The sequence below is a fragment of the Bos indicus x Bos taurus genome, chromosome X (assembly GCF_003369695.1).
Source record: "Bos indicus x Bos taurus breed Angus x Brahman F1 hybrid chromosome X, Bos_hybrid_MaternalHap_v2.0, whole genome shotgun sequence".
NCBI classification, from domain to species: domain Eukaryota; kingdom Metazoa; phylum Chordata; class Mammalia; order Artiodactyla; family Bovidae; genus Bos; species Bos indicus x Bos taurus.
In genome coordinates, this window is record NC_040105.1 from 94,287,223 (window position 1) to 94,302,820 (window position 15,598).

Here is a 15,598-nt window from a genome sequence, read left to right on the forward strand (position 1 = left end):
AATGAAGTGAAAGTCACTCAGTTGTGTCCAACTCTTTTGTGACGCCATGGACTATATCCTCTGTCCATGGGATTTCCCAGGCCAGAATACTGTAGTGAGTTGCCATTCCCTTCTCCAGGGGGATCTTCCTGACCCAGGGGTCGAACCCAGGTCTCCTGCATTACAAGCAGGTTCTTTACCATCTGAGCCACCAGGGAAGCCCCTATTGTCTATGATCAATAAATCTAAACAATACCCTTACTCCTCCATGGAATGAAAATGAAAGCTACCAGACTTTTTTTCCACCAATCTCTTTTGAGTCCAGCAAAATGACAACAAAAAAATGAGGCTGAGAGTATAAGGAACCTTAAAAGAAGCCCTACTGGGAGGACTGAATTAAAATCTCCCTAGGCCAAAGTTTTGTACTAAGGGAAAATGGATTAAAAAAGGGCTGTCGACTGCTTTCCATGTAAAGGCTATTTTACATGGGGTTTACTGAATTGTTTAACTCACACTCCTCATGATTTGTTAGCATAAATACCAAGTTCTTGCTTGATTTCCGTGTATCAGTTATCCCTGATGCTCATTCATGTGCAAGGGCCTTAGGGATAGTATGGTTCCAGTTTTCACAGTATGCTTGGGTAGACCCTAGAGACAGTGCCTTAGTCACCAGGGGGAGCTGCTGCACAGGGAGGGGGAGGAGTCAAGAAGGCCTCCAGATACCCCCACCACCAGAGCAGCTTTGTGTTTCTATTTTATATCTTAAGATTCCTTTTTGTTTAAGGAAAAGTCTACTAATCCAGTCCTCTTGTTTTACAGTTGAGGTTTGAATTTTCTACCCTCAATATTTGAAATGAGGACTTTGATGTCATTACGGCTGAGAGTACCCTTTCTATCAAGGTTCTGAAATAAATTTCTGAGACTGACAAACAAGAGCTCAAATTGTTGCTCTTGGACTTAACCTCCAAGAGGATGTGGGCAAATGGTCTACTTTTTCTTTCCCCTTGTGTCTAGCAGCAGCGAACACATACTTGGTGCTCAAGTGTACTGCCTGAATATGACAGACCCACTTTCTTACTATGTATGTTAGCTGAGCAAGCAATACTACTTTGTAAGAACAGACAAACTGGTTTGTGTCCAAAGGTAATGAAGAATAAGAAATATTGATACAGTAAAATAAGAAATGATACAGTAAAAAAAATACATGTGTATGGTAGTTGTTCAGTCGTGTCCGACTCTTTGTGACCCTATGGACTATAGCCCACCAGGCTCCTCTGTCCATGGAATTCTTCAGGCAACAATACTGGAGTGGTTTGCCATTCCTTCCTCCAGTGGGACATGGACATGAACTTGGGCAAATTCCAGGAGACTGTGAGGGATAGGGAGGCCTGGCATGCTGCAGTCCATGGGGTTACATAGAATCACAACTTAGTGACTGAACAACAACAACAAAAAAAGATCAGTACACGTCCCCAGGCCCCATCTTCAATCAGTCTCTGATGTATTTCTTACTATTCCTGCATTGGCTCAGACAGTAAAGCGTCTGCCTGCAACGCAGGAGACCCGGGTTCGATTCCTGGGTCAGGAAGATCCCCTGGAGAAGGAAATGGCAATCCACTCCAGCACTCTTGCCTGGAAAATCCCATGGACGGAGGAGCCTGATAGGCTACAGTCCATGGGGTCGCAAAGAGTCAGACACGACTGAGCGACTTCACTTTACTCACTTTTCCTTCAGCCACACTGACTTTCAGATTCTTCTACTACACTGGTGTTCCCTCCTTAGGGCCTTTGGACTTGGCATCACCCTTACCTGGAATGTTCTTCTCTCAGATACCTACATGGCTTGGTTACTTAGTTCTTTCAGGTCTCTGCTGAAAGGTCACCTCCCCCAGGAGGCCTTCTCCTACCATCTTTAGCTAAAATAACAATGCCCCACAAACATTCCTTGACACTCTTACTCTGCTTCTTCTGCATGGCACTCTATATTGACACATGGATGTGTTTGTGGCCTGTCTCCCCTCACGAAAACAGAAGCTACATGAAGGCGGGGACTATTTCTGAGCACTGCTGACATCCTGGTCCCCAAAACGGTATGTGGCAGAATAAGTACTTAAATGTTTATTTTATTGTGTTTTCTAGAGTTTTCAAACTTTCCTTGTAGTGCCTATACGGTGGGAAGTTAAGCAGGGACTAGAGGCTTCTAGAAATGTGTATTTCACAATCTTCATGGATTGGCACTAGAGGCTCCCAGCAAGAGTTCCAATTTAGGTCTACATTCCATTCCACTAGGATGTGAAGTAAGAGGAATGGAATCCAGTCTCGAGAATCTCTTCCACTACACTCAGGGAACTGACCATCAGTACTGAACTCCTTCCCCTCCATCTCATTTCAAAGTCTCTTTTCTCTCAGAAAGGTCAGGGGTTGCTGTAATACCGTGCCATAACTTGCACAGAACAGGTACCCAGGCTGACTACATTTCAGCCTTGGAACCAGCCCACTTGGATCCAAATCTCTCCAGGGTGCAGGTGATAATCAGAATAGAAAGCCTTCTCAGTCACAGACTTGAATCTTGTAGCCTTTATTTCAGTCATTAAAAGACGCAGTAAATGGAAACTACACTGATTTACATTAGGCATGCACCTCGACCTGATACTGCTGTTAGTTTCTGACTGGTCCAAATCTTAATTTTTTCATTGAGGCACATCGTTAAAATTTTTTGAACCCTGATACACAGGGTAAGTTAACTTCTTCCTTGTGGCAGTTTAGTATGAAAATTACGTTCACTGGCTAGATTCCTTTAACTAAAGGCCTCTAGACTCTCAGGCAACCTGTACTAGCTCGAGATCATATGTCATATAGATATTTAAGTGAATCATGGTATAAGGGAGACAGAGAATCTAGAAAGTTGAAATATATTTTTTCCAGCACTGATAATTAAACACTGGATAAGGAGGCCTACAGTTGAGTACCAAATTACTCTTCCCCTACTGCTGCCATTTCTGAGAGACACAAAGATGTATACTGATCTCCCCAAAAATCTGAAATGAATCCACACAAATAACAGATTATTACCTATCTGGTCCCAGTATCAAATTATAGAGCAATTCCACTATTAAAATTATAGGAAGCAGTTAATGGGACTACAAGAAAAGCATCATCCCACAACAGCAATATGCATCTAGTAGAGTTTTTCATTCATCTGTCAATTGTTTCACAAGATTAGCATTAAAAAAACACAACCCCAAATACATCTGACCCTCAAATCCCCCACATCAAAAATTGGTCTTTGTTCATTCTCAGATGACAGGATGTCCCAAGAGTGACAAAGGTGGGGGCCAACTCCCCCATAGCCTTTTCTTCAACTACCCCATCAACTGCTCTTCATCTCTTGAACTACCTTCCTTTTCCAAAGAGGTAATGCTGAGGTCAGTCAGAAAGGCTTTCTGAGAAGACTGGCTTGGATTTCTGCGTCTGTTCCAGTCGATTCAAGATGAATTGGCTTGTGTCAATGAAGCGCTCAACGCAGTTCACAAAACAGGCCTCAGCCCGACTGTCCAACTTTGGCCCAGGCTTGTCCATGCACTTTTCCTGCTCAGGACAAGATACAGAATCACAAAGGGAACTTGGCAAAAAAAAAAAGGAGGTGGAGCTTCTTGTTGCTTAGAGGAAAAACTTCACCTAAAAACAGTATCTGATATGTTAATCACAGTTCACATTCAGCAGTTTACTGTGTGGCAATTTTCCACAGCCTTAAATTCTTACAGCAACCCTATGGAACAGATTCAGTTTATTATTAATCTTCATTTTACAAAGAGGGAAGCTGTGGCACAGAGATAGTAAGTCAGAAAATGATGGTGTTGAGATATTACAGAGCAAGACAAATGACAAAATGCAAGGAAAATACTAGGGAAGTTAACCCTTTGCTGAATTTGGTTACAACTCTACAATGCTGCTTACGTTAAATGCCTTTAAACTAACTGCGGGATAAATGGGTGAAAGGACAGATCATTGCAGCAAGACACCATAAAAGCTACCAAAGGAAAAAAAAAATATTTATGACTGGAGATTCTATAATATCTACTTAAGCCAGAGGCTCTTGAATCCTCTCTCTCAAGACGAATGGAAAATTGTATGAATTTTCCTAAAGTGCCCACTGCTTTCAGATTCTTAAAGGAGTCTTGAACCACACCACTGCCTGGTCCAAATGTAACGAACCAGATATTTAAAAGAATCAAACCGCTCTAGTTCAAGGCAGATGGGAGCTAAGTAATCATTTGTTGAGGGTCAGAGTCCAGCGATACCATAAGTTTATAATTCAAATGAATTTCGTTCATTATTCTGTTGTGTACACAAGCCTCAGTCTTTCCACTTCCAAGGAAATTTATCTTTGGCTTCTGAATTCTGTGAATTTTGTATGTCAAGGCAGAGTAGTTATGCTGTCCTTGGCAGCCAGAGAACACTTTGATTCCAAGCTGCAAATAAATGCCCTCAACCCTTTTGCCAAAGTCCCCTAACAGGGCATACTCAGTTCCTCAACCTTCAGACCTGAAACGGCTTGGTATTACACAACAATCCAACAAGAAGGCAAAAAAGTGTGTATGTTGGTAGAGATTACTCCACTTTTTTGGTTCGTGGGTTAGAGTCACTCCTCGGCAGGGACGGTTAGAGCAACTAAGTAATTACGGCAAACTCTGAGGAGTGCAGGGATGGGAGATTCACTGATTCTCTGGGACTCAGGATACCAAACATTAAATACCAATAGTGGGGGCGCTCATCAGTCCTGGTGACCAGCACTAGGTAGCTTCAACCTTGAATGCCTACAGTTCTGGTTGAGACAACAGCATAAGTCTTCTACAATACCCAATCCTCTGCACTAAAAAAGCTGAGGTCCGGAGCGACACCCCCCTGAGAAGCGGAGTCACCCTTTTCCCCTCCCGGCTTGGCCTGAGGAACCTAAGGAAACCAAGGGGTTCTGCCGGGTCCTGTCCCTTCCCCGAATTCTAGACGTCGGGGCGAGTGCGCGAGGCAAGGACAGGCAAGTAGGTACAGTGGCCAGGTCCCAGCCCCAGGCTCCTCACCCAACAAAGTTCCGTCATCTGGTGCACCAGCTGCTGGAAGCGCTGCTTCTGAGTCTCCACCTCAATGAAATGCTGCAGCTGCGGGTCTACCGAGCCCAAACCCGCCGCGGAGGAAGACGAGGAGGAATCCATCCCAGCGCGGTCACGCGTGCGGAGACGAACTCCACACCAACTCACCGACCTTCACGTGTCTCCGCGGCGGAACCGGAACCACAACCCGCTGCCTCTGGGACCGCCCCGCGCGCGCACTGCGCGGGCGCGGGGCCCTGTGCGGGGGCCCGCCCCCGCCCCCACCCCGTCTCGGGCTCTGGGCTCTACTCCAGCTGTCCACGCGCCTCGCTCCGCCCTGTACGCGACCCTGCGGCGGCGCCGTGTCTGCGACCGGAGGTCTCAGGACTGTCCGCCCAGCTCCGTGGCGCTGTTGAGACGTTATTTCAAAAAGAAAAGAAAGGTTAAAAAAAGGAAGTTACTTCGGACCATGTGGCCCGTTCGCTACCGGCCCAACAGCCCCGCCCCAGTCGGGTTCCAAATTGACCCACGCTTTCCCCGCTGCCGCGCTGGTGCTCGGCAGGGACTGCTGGGTCCGTAGCTTTGCTGTCCTGGGCCCCTGGCTCTAGTTCTTTAATGGAATTTACCCCGCCTGACGTAGCAAAAAGTGGCGCTGGCAGATTTTGTCTTCACCTGTCAGATTTATTCCGATGGTATCTAATGCCTACCGCATGCCAGGGTGTGAGCTCTGGTTTGTGATCGCTGTCTGTGATTCAGATGCTTCCCTGGGGGTTCAGCGGTAAAGCATCACCCTGCAATACAACGGACCATCTACAAGGCAGGAGACGAGGGTTTGATCCCTGGGTCAGGAAGATCCCCTGGATTAGGAAATGGCAACCCACTCCAGTATTCTTGCCTGGAAAATTTCATGGGCTGAAGGGCCTGGCAGGCGACAGTCCATGGGGTCGCAAGAGTTGAACACGACTTAGCAACAAAACCACCACCACCACCACCACCACCACCTGATTCAGAAGCAGAATCTACCAAGAGCCAGAGGGCCTAAAGGGGCTTCCCTGATGGCTCAGATGGTAAAGAATCTGCCTGCAATGCAGGAGACCTGGGTTCCATCCCTGGGTGGATAAGATCCCCTGGAGAAGGGCATGGCAACCCACTCCAGTATTCTTGCCTGGAGAATTCCAGGGGCAGAGGAGCCTGGGGCTACAGTCCCTCCTATCGCAAAGAATCAGATACAACTGAGCGACTAACACAGAGGGATTAAATGTGGAGAATCCCATGGAGTTCCGAAAGTAGAAATGTGACACACCAATCCCACACAGCAGTTTCCCGGAACACTGAGATAGGGCGCTTCCAGAAGGCTGCATGATTAATCGAAATAGCAAGAAACCTTCATGCTTTCCAGTAATTTTATTTTATCAAAACACCCTCCCCTTCCATTTTTATGACACCATTTTATTCCTGCCAAGTTCTACCTCCCCCCACCCAGCTCTATTGCCTACCCAAAGAGCTGTTGGACCCCCATTGTGAGGCTATTTACATCCCTCCCTCCCTCCAAATGATTCAATCCCACATTCAGTCTGTTTTAATACTTTTGGGAAATTTCCTCTCTGGGGGAAAATACCAGGCACAAAAATTCGTTGGCCTTTGCTCAGAAGGTATTAATAGTATCCCAGGGAAGAGATAGAAAGGCATTCCTATATGTGGAGAGGGGCCTCTGTGTATTCAGCAAGGGCACAAAGGGCCTGGGATTTCCTCAGAGAAAGTGAAATTGAGATTGTGGAGGAGAGGAGTATAACCAAGAAGCTTATTGGTGAGCTCAGGACTCTTCATCCATGACATCTAGAATGTTGCTCAGAAGAATTTTGAAAGTGGGACGTTCATCTGCTTTCTAAAACCAAAGAAAAAAATGGAGCGTTATAGTGGGCTAGAGTCCAGAATTCAAGGGAAACACAATGAGTAAACAGCAAATGTTTATGAAATTTATGCTATATGCCCAGTAGCATACCCTGTGGATTATCCAAAAAAAGAAAGAGAGAGAGAGGAGAAATAGAAGTATTCCATAAAGTGCTTGTGCACTTTAAATCTTTAGTAAATCGGGTTATTAATGTGGGGAGGAAATTTTGAAAATTATTCTTACAAACACTGATTGAAACTAAAGCCAAATTCATTACACCAATGCATTCTTATTTTGGACCCTCAAGTGGCTACCAAACAAATTTAAGTGGTTGACTGAACTGAAATCCTATAAGCTGTGATAATTTTTGTTTGGTCTCAACCATCCTAAAGCCAAAGTTAACAAAGGAACGAACATGTCAAGAGCAGGAGCTGCTTCACTGGGCAGGCATCCTAAGCACCTGGGACCTCTTATTACTACCATCTGGCCTCCAGACTAAGGCCTTTTGTGACAGCCATGGTCCATAAGCCTCTGAGGTATTTAGTGATTCAAGATATATTTATGCAAGAAAAGTCTCAATCCATCAGAACCCAAAAGTCATCAACTTATTGTTCCTTTGAATCTGTGATTCTCAAACCTGAGTATCAGAATTTCCCGGGAAGTTTAAAAAAATATACCTGAGGCCCACTCTAGACATACCTAGTCAGAATCTCTGGAGGTAAGGCCCAGTCATCTGTAGTTTTAAGAGTTCCACAGAGATTCTGATGTGATTCCAGTTTCATGACTATATTAACAGGCTGTGGAGAAAGTGCCTATCTGAAATACTTAACTAGCAGAGTGAGGATGTGCTAGTTGGGAGGGAGCAGCAGAGTCAGTTACCCTCAATCCTGCCCAGCACAGGAGAGAGAAGGGAAATTGCTCATAGGGTTCTCCCTTTCGCCACACTTTCTTTGACCTGAGTCATTTGTCAAAGGGAAAAGAGCCATGCTCTGATCCAAATGCCTACTTTTCACCCCACAAAGATGGCTCCAGATTCACATACGTGTTTGCTAGACACTGTCAGTCTTTCCCTGTTACTAATGGGGCAGAACTAAGAGCTGAGCACTCATTTCCTACTAGAGATTTAGTTTGCCAAATTAAGGTTGCCAAGGATCTATTGAAAATGGTGTAGGTACCCGTGAAGAACCCAAGGTGAGAGCAGCAAAGGATTTTAATAATAGTGGGACAGGCTCTTTATTTTCAAAATACCACATCTACCCACATATCCCATAATGCACTGTATTTAAAAAAAAAAGAAAAACCACGAGAACTACCTATTTTAGTTCCCTTTCAGGTGTTAGCATGTAAAAAAAAAATCTCATTTAGGACCACAGCCAGAGAAAGGGTGCAGTTAGTAAAGCAGAAGAAAGGGCCAATGACTCCCAAAGGAATGAACACAAATTTTAATTAGTTTTCTTTTTTAATGTCCATACACTTGTCTGAATGCCTCTGGCTGCCTACTTATGCTAGGTGACATGGCCCCATGACACCCCTCTCCCTAAAGCCGAGATGGTATTGGAGTAACACCACCCTATGGCAGAAAGTGAAGAGGAACTAAAAAGCCTCTTGATGAAAGTGAAAGAGGAAAGTGAAAAAGTTGGCTTAAAGCTCAGCATTCAGAAAACTAAGATCATGGCATCTGGTCCCATCACTTCATGGGAAATAGATGGGGAAACAGTGACAGACTTTATTTTTGGGGGGCTCCAAAATCACTGCAGATGGTAACTGCAGCCATGAAATTAAAAGACTTACTCCTTGGAAGGAAAGTTACGACCAACCTAGATAGCATATTAAAAAGCAGAGACATTACTTTGTCAACAAAGGTCCACCTAGTCAAGGCTATGGTTTTTCCAGTGGTCATGTATGGATGTGAGAGTTGGACTGTGAAGAAAGCTGAGTGCCAAAAAATTGATGCTTTTGAACTGTGGTGTTGGAGAAGACTCTTGAGAGTCCCTTGGACTGCAAGGAGATCCAACCAGTCTATTCTAAAGGAAATCAGTCCTGGGTGTTCATTGGAAGGACTGATGCTAAAGCTGAAACTCCAATACTTTGGGCACTTCATGCGAAGAGTTGACTCATTGGAAAAGACTCTGATGCTGGGAGGGATTGGAGGCAGGAGGGGAAGGAGACGACAGAGGATGAGATGGCTGGATGGCATCACTGACTCGACAGACATGAGTTTGAGTGAACTCCGGGAGTTGGTGATGGACAGGGAGGCCTGGCGTGCTGCAATTCATGGGGTCGCAAAGAGTCGCACATGACTGAGCGACTGAACTGAACTGAATGATCCTCTAGTGAGAATTGGAGTGGGCCTGGAAAAACTTCTAGTCATGAAAGGATTGGGATGTAGGCTGGGGTTTGAGAATGTGTACAGCTATCTGTCTGTGCTCAGTTGCTATATGACGAGGGAGAGTAGGGTGTCGGTGCTTGGTCAGGTACATGGGAAAGTACGTTCAAGGAAATAATTTAAGAGGTCCCACTAAAACACTTACCTCATGCCAGCAGCTGTACATGATGGCATATACCCTCTCTGAAGCAAGATGAGGCCTGTAGAGACGTAGGCCTTGGGCAATGTGTTCAGCTGTTTCACTGTTAGTAAATCTCTCATATGGCATCTTCCCCAGAGAGTAAATTTCCCACATCAGCACCCCTAGACAATGAAAAAACAAAATGTGTTGTTTCTGGGTAAGAGGGATCCTAGTGTTCCTAGATCAACTTCAAACATTACATTCAGGTGGTTCCACCCCCCACCCCACCCCTGGGCTTTTTAAAAATTTTGTTCAAACTTCTGCTATAGTACTGAGTACACTGGAGGTAATCAGGATTGCCCTGGACCATTAGTTCCTCTAGGAGAGAGACAGCATCTTATTTGTCTTTGTGGTTATAGAGTCTGGCAGAGTCCCTGGTACATAATTAGTATTCAGAAGCTGTGGAATACTGAATGAATTGTTTGTTTCCCTCAATAGATTCTAAGTTCTAAGAAGGCAGGAATCGTGTCTACTTTACTGTTTTTAATCCCCAGAAACCCCTGTGGTGCCTGATTCCCTAAGGATTAGATGAATGAAAGCAAGAACAAATAACAGTCTCTCTGTGCAGGTTGCAGAGTGTGAATTTCCCAACAGCATTCCTTTTCCTTTGAGCTGTATAATCCATGTAATCGTATCCACTCACCAAAAGCCCAAATGTCAGATTTGCTGCTGAACTTGCTGTACATAAGAACTTCTGGTGGAGACCACCGGACAGGAAATTTGGAACCTACTGAGCTTGTATATTCATCATCCAGAACATACCTGCAAAGGATTCAGGACTTGTTGCTGTTACAATTTGGAGAGTTTGATATTTGATTAAATTTTCTTGGCAGAGCCATAAGAGTTGCACAAATACTACAGGCTAAATACTACAGTGTCTTTTACAAATGCCATTGCTAACATATTCCTGTTTTCATATCCAACTTAGCTTTCCTGATTGACAGTATAGATACAGCAAGGATGAAGTGGCATAAGGTCTAATAGGTATTCCCTTCCCTCTTTTCTCTTTTCCCATCCTTCCCTTCCTTCAATTCTGCAGTCAACAATGGCAATTAGGCTCATTAGGAAAGGAGACAGAGTAAAATCAACAGGATTAACAGAATAAGACAGAGTATCGGGGAAATTAGCTTTTTAAAAAAAGAGCAAAGGAGAAAGGAGAAGAGAGGGCTATAACAATAAAACAGACGGATGAAAAGTGACTTAAACCATTCAGAGAAAGAAAAGGTATAGAAAGATGGTGGAAAAAACTAGAATTATAGGGGGAAAGGGAGACGATTAAAAGTTACAGTGTCACCTCACATTTGTACTGTGCCAGTTTTACTTTTAAAGGGAAAGGTGAAAAAGACTGCACTCACCTGGACAGGCCAAAGTCAGATACTTTAACAACTCCTTGATCATTAACCAAACAGTTTCGAGCTGCCTGTAGTGCAACAGATACCAGTGAGACTCTGTCCTTGGTGCACAGGTTAAGGGCACAAAGCTTCTGCCCACCAGGGGAGGGAAGCCTCATCTCCTTTATCTAGAGACACCTTCCCACCTAACAGGAGTCAGCTGATGCCACTGAAGAATTTTGATATGCTTCCATCACATATAGAGCAACCCCCATAATAAGTAAAGTCATAAGTAAAGCACTGAGGACTTGCAGCATGATTTCACTCACATTGATAATTCCATGACAACCCTTCGTGCATTGAAATGTCGAGAGAATTAAGGGAGGACGGAAGGCAAGTGTGTTTTGTTTTCTGCTTTTCTACCAACAGGACTAGGGCTATTTCCGCCTTGGCATGGCTGAAATAAACATGCCCCAGGAGGCCAGGCAGGGGAAGTGATAGAGTGAACTGGGTAGGTGGAGATGTCAGATAAGTGTCTGGTCTAAGGGAGGTCAGCCACTTTCCTGTGAGCAGCTAGACCATCTTGTAATACCAGGCCCATATTTTATAGGCCGACAGTTAAGATGGCCTATGAGAATATGGGTCTGATGATACAAGATGATGTCAATTTTCATGAGAAGCTGTAAATTCAGTTCTTTAATGTGAAATGTTTTTAAGTGTTTGCTAACTAATATATTAATATAACATTGAAAAATGCACCAACAGACACCCAGTTTGTGATTCTCATATAACCAGAATGATGGTTCTGTGCTAAAAAGCAGTTTCATCAGGATGAGGGCTGCCCTTCTGCCCCTGGAAGACTCCTACCATTTCCTTGTCATAGTAGGAGGGGCTGGGAGTGAGCATTCCAGCTCCCACTGTGGCAGAACTTATGGTGTTGAGGCTGGAGTTCCTTGACCGGCTGACCACTGGGCTAGAGGCTCACCAAACTTTTAGTATTTTCTAGATAAAACTGAAATCACGGCTCCAGCCACCTTCCTCAGCCATGGATGATATGTCTTCCTGTGCTACTTCCACCCCCTCATCCCTCGGACCCAGACCAAGCCTTCTGAGATCCTACCAGGTCTCGGTGGAGGAACTGCTTAGACTCTAGGTATTCCATGGCTTCACAGACATCCTTGCACATCTCCAGCAGCTGCTGAGTCTGGAAGCGGTGGCGCATCTCCCTCAGGTAGTTCAGGAGGCAGCCATTGGCCATGTACTCAGTGATGATGAAGATGGGGCGCTGTTTCGTGCAGACGCCATACAACTGCACCAGCTTCTCATGGGAAAGATTCCTACAGGAGAGGCAATGAACCAGTCCTCCCTTTCTGACTCTGAATATCATTCAGAAAGGAACTGAGGAGGAAAGGAGTTGGCCTTGGAGTAGAGTGTCAAATGAGAAATCATAATAACCTTTTTCCTACCCTAAACTCTGAAAGCGCCTAACATGTGAGGGTGAACCAGGATTTGGAGCCATCGATAGAACAGGCAACAAGTCCAGGGAACAAGTCCAGGGCTGAGTGAACACTAAGGGTACATTAGAATGTCTTCCTTTTGAAAGTCTCATTCTCTACATTTACCCTCAAATGCTATCAAGATGATACCCACCTATGAGCAATACTATTCTCCATCAGTATCAAAGAGAAATGAGTACCTTAGCAAGTTAGGACTCACACCAATCAAAGGTTGACCTCAGGCCCAGGTCCCAAATCTCCCTTATTATAAATCACCCTAAACCACAGTGGGAACCATCCTTGTAATTCCTAGACTGGATGGAGAGTTGAGTTTGGACTGTAACTCACATCATGACTTTGGCTTCTTCAATGAACTCATCCTCAGACATGGAGCCTTCTTTGATCATCTTGATGGCCACATCATACTGGCCCCTCCACTTCCCGTACTTCACTACTCCAAATTGTCCAGTCCCCAGCTCCTTCAAGAAGGTCAAGTCCTTTGGGTCGATTTCCCATGATCCTATAATGACAACGCCTTGATGTGATTCTTTGAGTCATGTATGTATAATTTCTACAATAGATTAGAATCCCTACTGCGGGTAGAAATAGACAAGCAGTAAAAGGGAAATTCTCAGGGGTACTAATTCATCTTTGCTCAGGTAAATCTCAGGGACAGGGGATTACTGGTTGAAGGAGTCTGGGAATTTTTGGTACAAGTCAGGCATAGAGCAAGAAGATCAACTAGACAACTTTAAAAAATCCCTTTACGATATTTTCCCCACAATTGAAAAAAAAACAAACCTTTATGAATCTATGTTTTTGCAGTCTCAGTAGGAGCCACCAGAGGGAGAAAACTCATTAGATAACTTTGATTTGGCTCTGTCTTAACACATTATTGGAGAAGGAAATGGCAACCCACTCCAGTGTTCTTGCCTGGAGAATCCCAGGGACAGGGGAGCCTGGTGGGCTGCTGTCTATGGGGTCACACAGAGTCGGACACGACTGAAGTGACTTAGCATAGCATAGCATAACACATTATTGACTGGGAGATTTTTGCAGAAACTAACGCCTCCGGCGTTTATAGGTGTTAACATTTATAATGTGTTAACATTCCTTGTGGCAGCTGGGATGGAACACTGCACTGCAAGAATGATTGGATGGCGAGGTCTGGTTGGGTCTGCCAGATGTAGTAGTGCTTGCAACTGGCTGGTCCACCCTGCCCTAGAGAAATAAGCACTTACCGTATCCCAGGCCTGCAGTGGAAGGTGCATTCTTGTTTTGTTGAGACACTGGATATTTGAGCCTAGATATGAGTCCTAAAACATACAGAGAGGGTCATGCTGCTGGTGCAGAGCAGGGACTGAGATGCCTTGCACACTTAATGCCTCACACTTTCAGTATTCATCTTTCTAGTACATCTTGAATCCCAAAAGATTGCCATGAACCTGAATTTTTCTGGAAGTTTCTCCTCTTATAAATGTTTTTCAGGGACAAAAAAAATAAAATGCTAACTGAAGTATGCTCCCCAGCTAAATATATCCCCACCTCCCAGTCCAGGCTTAACTCACTTCCTCCTTCTCCTTTTGATACTGAAAAGTATAATTGGAACCCCATTAAATGACAGCCTTGATACTGCCTTGCCTGGACATGGTGGACAGCTGCAAGCCTTCTTGATGAAGCTTTTCCCATGTATTCATGTTCTCCCCAATCTCCCAGTTTTTAGAATGTCTACACTGCTTAGAAATTCTCTTCTGATGTTTTTGAACCTGTATGTTCTTTAAGGGCAAGAACCTAAAGTAATAGTTTTTTGTGTTCTCTAGTAACAAGAAAATTATGGAGTAGACACTAGTTCAATGAATATTGCTGATTGATTAATTACCAGTCTCTTCTATGTCCTTCCTTAGCACTGAGCATCAATCACCAAATAGGAAGTCAGTCCCTACTGGGTGTAAGGTCTGCCTTTGACCACCTCTTCGCTTGACCTCAATCCAGCATCACAGGGGTTCATTTTCACAGCTAAGTCTCACTACCCTATGAGGCTTAATGTTTCACCCAACCACCTTGTCCTAAATTCCTTCTCTTGCTACTTGTCACACCCTTCTTCTCTGGTTTCCCTGGTACTTACCAGCAGAGTTATGCTGATGGTAGTTAATGAGCTCAGGGATAGTGCTGAAAAGGTGCTTCTCAGCCAGGTAATACTGGCTCTGAGGTGTGGAACACACGACATAGTGGCGTATCACCCCTTGAGGTTCCCTGAAGAAGTGGACGCTGAGTCAGCAACTCGGAAACAAGGGCCCAAAGGACCCAAGAAGTGAAGTGAGGTGAGTTTTGAGTTTAAGCGACAGAGGAAATGGGAGAAGCACTTCATTAAGGAACTGTTGGATGGGTGCCCCTGTTCTTTGTCCCCAGAGCCTTAAAACAGTAACACTCACCCTGTAGATTTCGCAAACACAGACACGGTATATTTTCCAGCTTTGCTGGAGTCTCTAACAATGAAGCCTCCTTCTTTACCCTGAAAAGATGGGAAAAGAAGCTGACCATCAGGAGGAAATGGCACTGCCACCAGCATCCCAACTGCCCAAACCCAAGACAAAATAGAAACCCTGATTTCACTGCCAAGTTCCACATTTGAGCTGCAGCCTCATTGCTTTTGACCCTGCAAAGTATAATTGGGACCCCATAAAATGAGAGCCTTGACACTGCCTTGCCTGGAGGTGCAGACAGCAGCAAGCCCTCAATTCAGGATCCTTGCTTGAAGTGCAAAGAGACTGCCATTTACTTGTGGTCACACACTTACCTCTTGCTTCAATAGTTGCTCAGCTTGACTCCGAGTCATGTGCTTGGAATACCACCTGGAAAGGGAGAGTGCTTGGCTGACTTCTAGGCCATGGCCTGAGTGGCTTGTTAAGAGTGCTGTCTGTGGCTCACCCATGCCATTGAGTCAGTCAGTTCACTCAACTGCTATTTACTGAGTGCCTATCATGTGCACAGCACACTATATCCCTTTCCCAAAGCCTGCTTGTTGCTGAAGAATTGTGGAAATGGAGAGCAAGTGGCAGAAGTTTGCAGGGAACAGATGAGGGTCAGGGCCTTCGAAGACAACCCACTTCCGTGATTCAGGAGAATGGGCAACCAGAACAGTTTGCCTTTTTTCACCCTTTCAGGTGTTTCCTATCAGGCTGTGTTTTCCTTTCAGTAGTTCTTCGGATTTGGAGAGGAGGGGGTATGGTGACCTCTCCAGCTTCCA

The 15,598-nt window shown here is 44.8% G+C and overlaps 2 protein-coding genes across 3 annotated transcripts in view; both read right to left on the reverse strand.

Annotated features, from left to right (window-relative positions):
• Nucleotides 1-2,536: 2,536 nt before the first annotated feature.
• On the reverse strand, nucleotides 2,537-5,282 carry TIMM8A (translocase of inner mitochondrial membrane 8A). Its single transcript, XM_027534392.1, has 2 exons — nucleotides 5,058-5,282; nucleotides 2,537-3,567 (listed from the first exon to the last, which is right to left on the reverse strand). The coding sequence occupies exons 1-2, from the start codon at nucleotides 5,187-5,189 to the stop codon at nucleotides 3,406-3,408; spliced, it is 294 nt and encodes a 97-aa protein (XP_027390193.1). The 5' UTR covers nucleotides 5,190-5,282; the 3' UTR covers nucleotides 2,537-3,405.
• Nucleotides 5,283-6,451: 1,169 nt separating this feature from the next.
• The window catches only part of BTK (Bruton tyrosine kinase), a 33,915-nt gene continuing 24,768 nt past the window's right edge, over nucleotides 6,452-15,598 (reverse strand). For both annotated transcript variants that reach the window (XM_027534540.1, XM_027534541.1), the window contains exons 10-19: nucleotides 15,149-15,203; nucleotides 14,784-14,863; nucleotides 14,477-14,604; nucleotides 13,593-13,667; nucleotides 12,700-12,871; nucleotides 11,976-12,192; nucleotides 10,880-10,944; nucleotides 10,168-10,286; nucleotides 9,489-9,646; nucleotides 6,452-6,951 (exon numbers count right to left, since the gene is read on the reverse strand). In XM_027534540.1, the coding sequence (XP_027390341.1) occupies nucleotides 6,880-6,951; nucleotides 9,489-9,646; nucleotides 10,168-10,286; nucleotides 10,880-10,944; nucleotides 11,976-12,192; nucleotides 12,700-12,871; nucleotides 13,593-13,667; nucleotides 14,477-14,604; nucleotides 14,784-14,863; nucleotides 15,149-15,203 (1,141 nt within the window). In that variant the 3' untranslated portion in view covers nucleotides 6,452-6,879. The remainder of the gene's footprint in view (nucleotides 6,952-9,488; nucleotides 9,647-10,167; nucleotides 10,287-10,879; nucleotides 10,945-11,975; nucleotides 12,193-12,699; nucleotides 12,872-13,592; nucleotides 13,668-14,476; nucleotides 14,605-14,783; nucleotides 14,864-15,148; nucleotides 15,204-15,598) is intronic.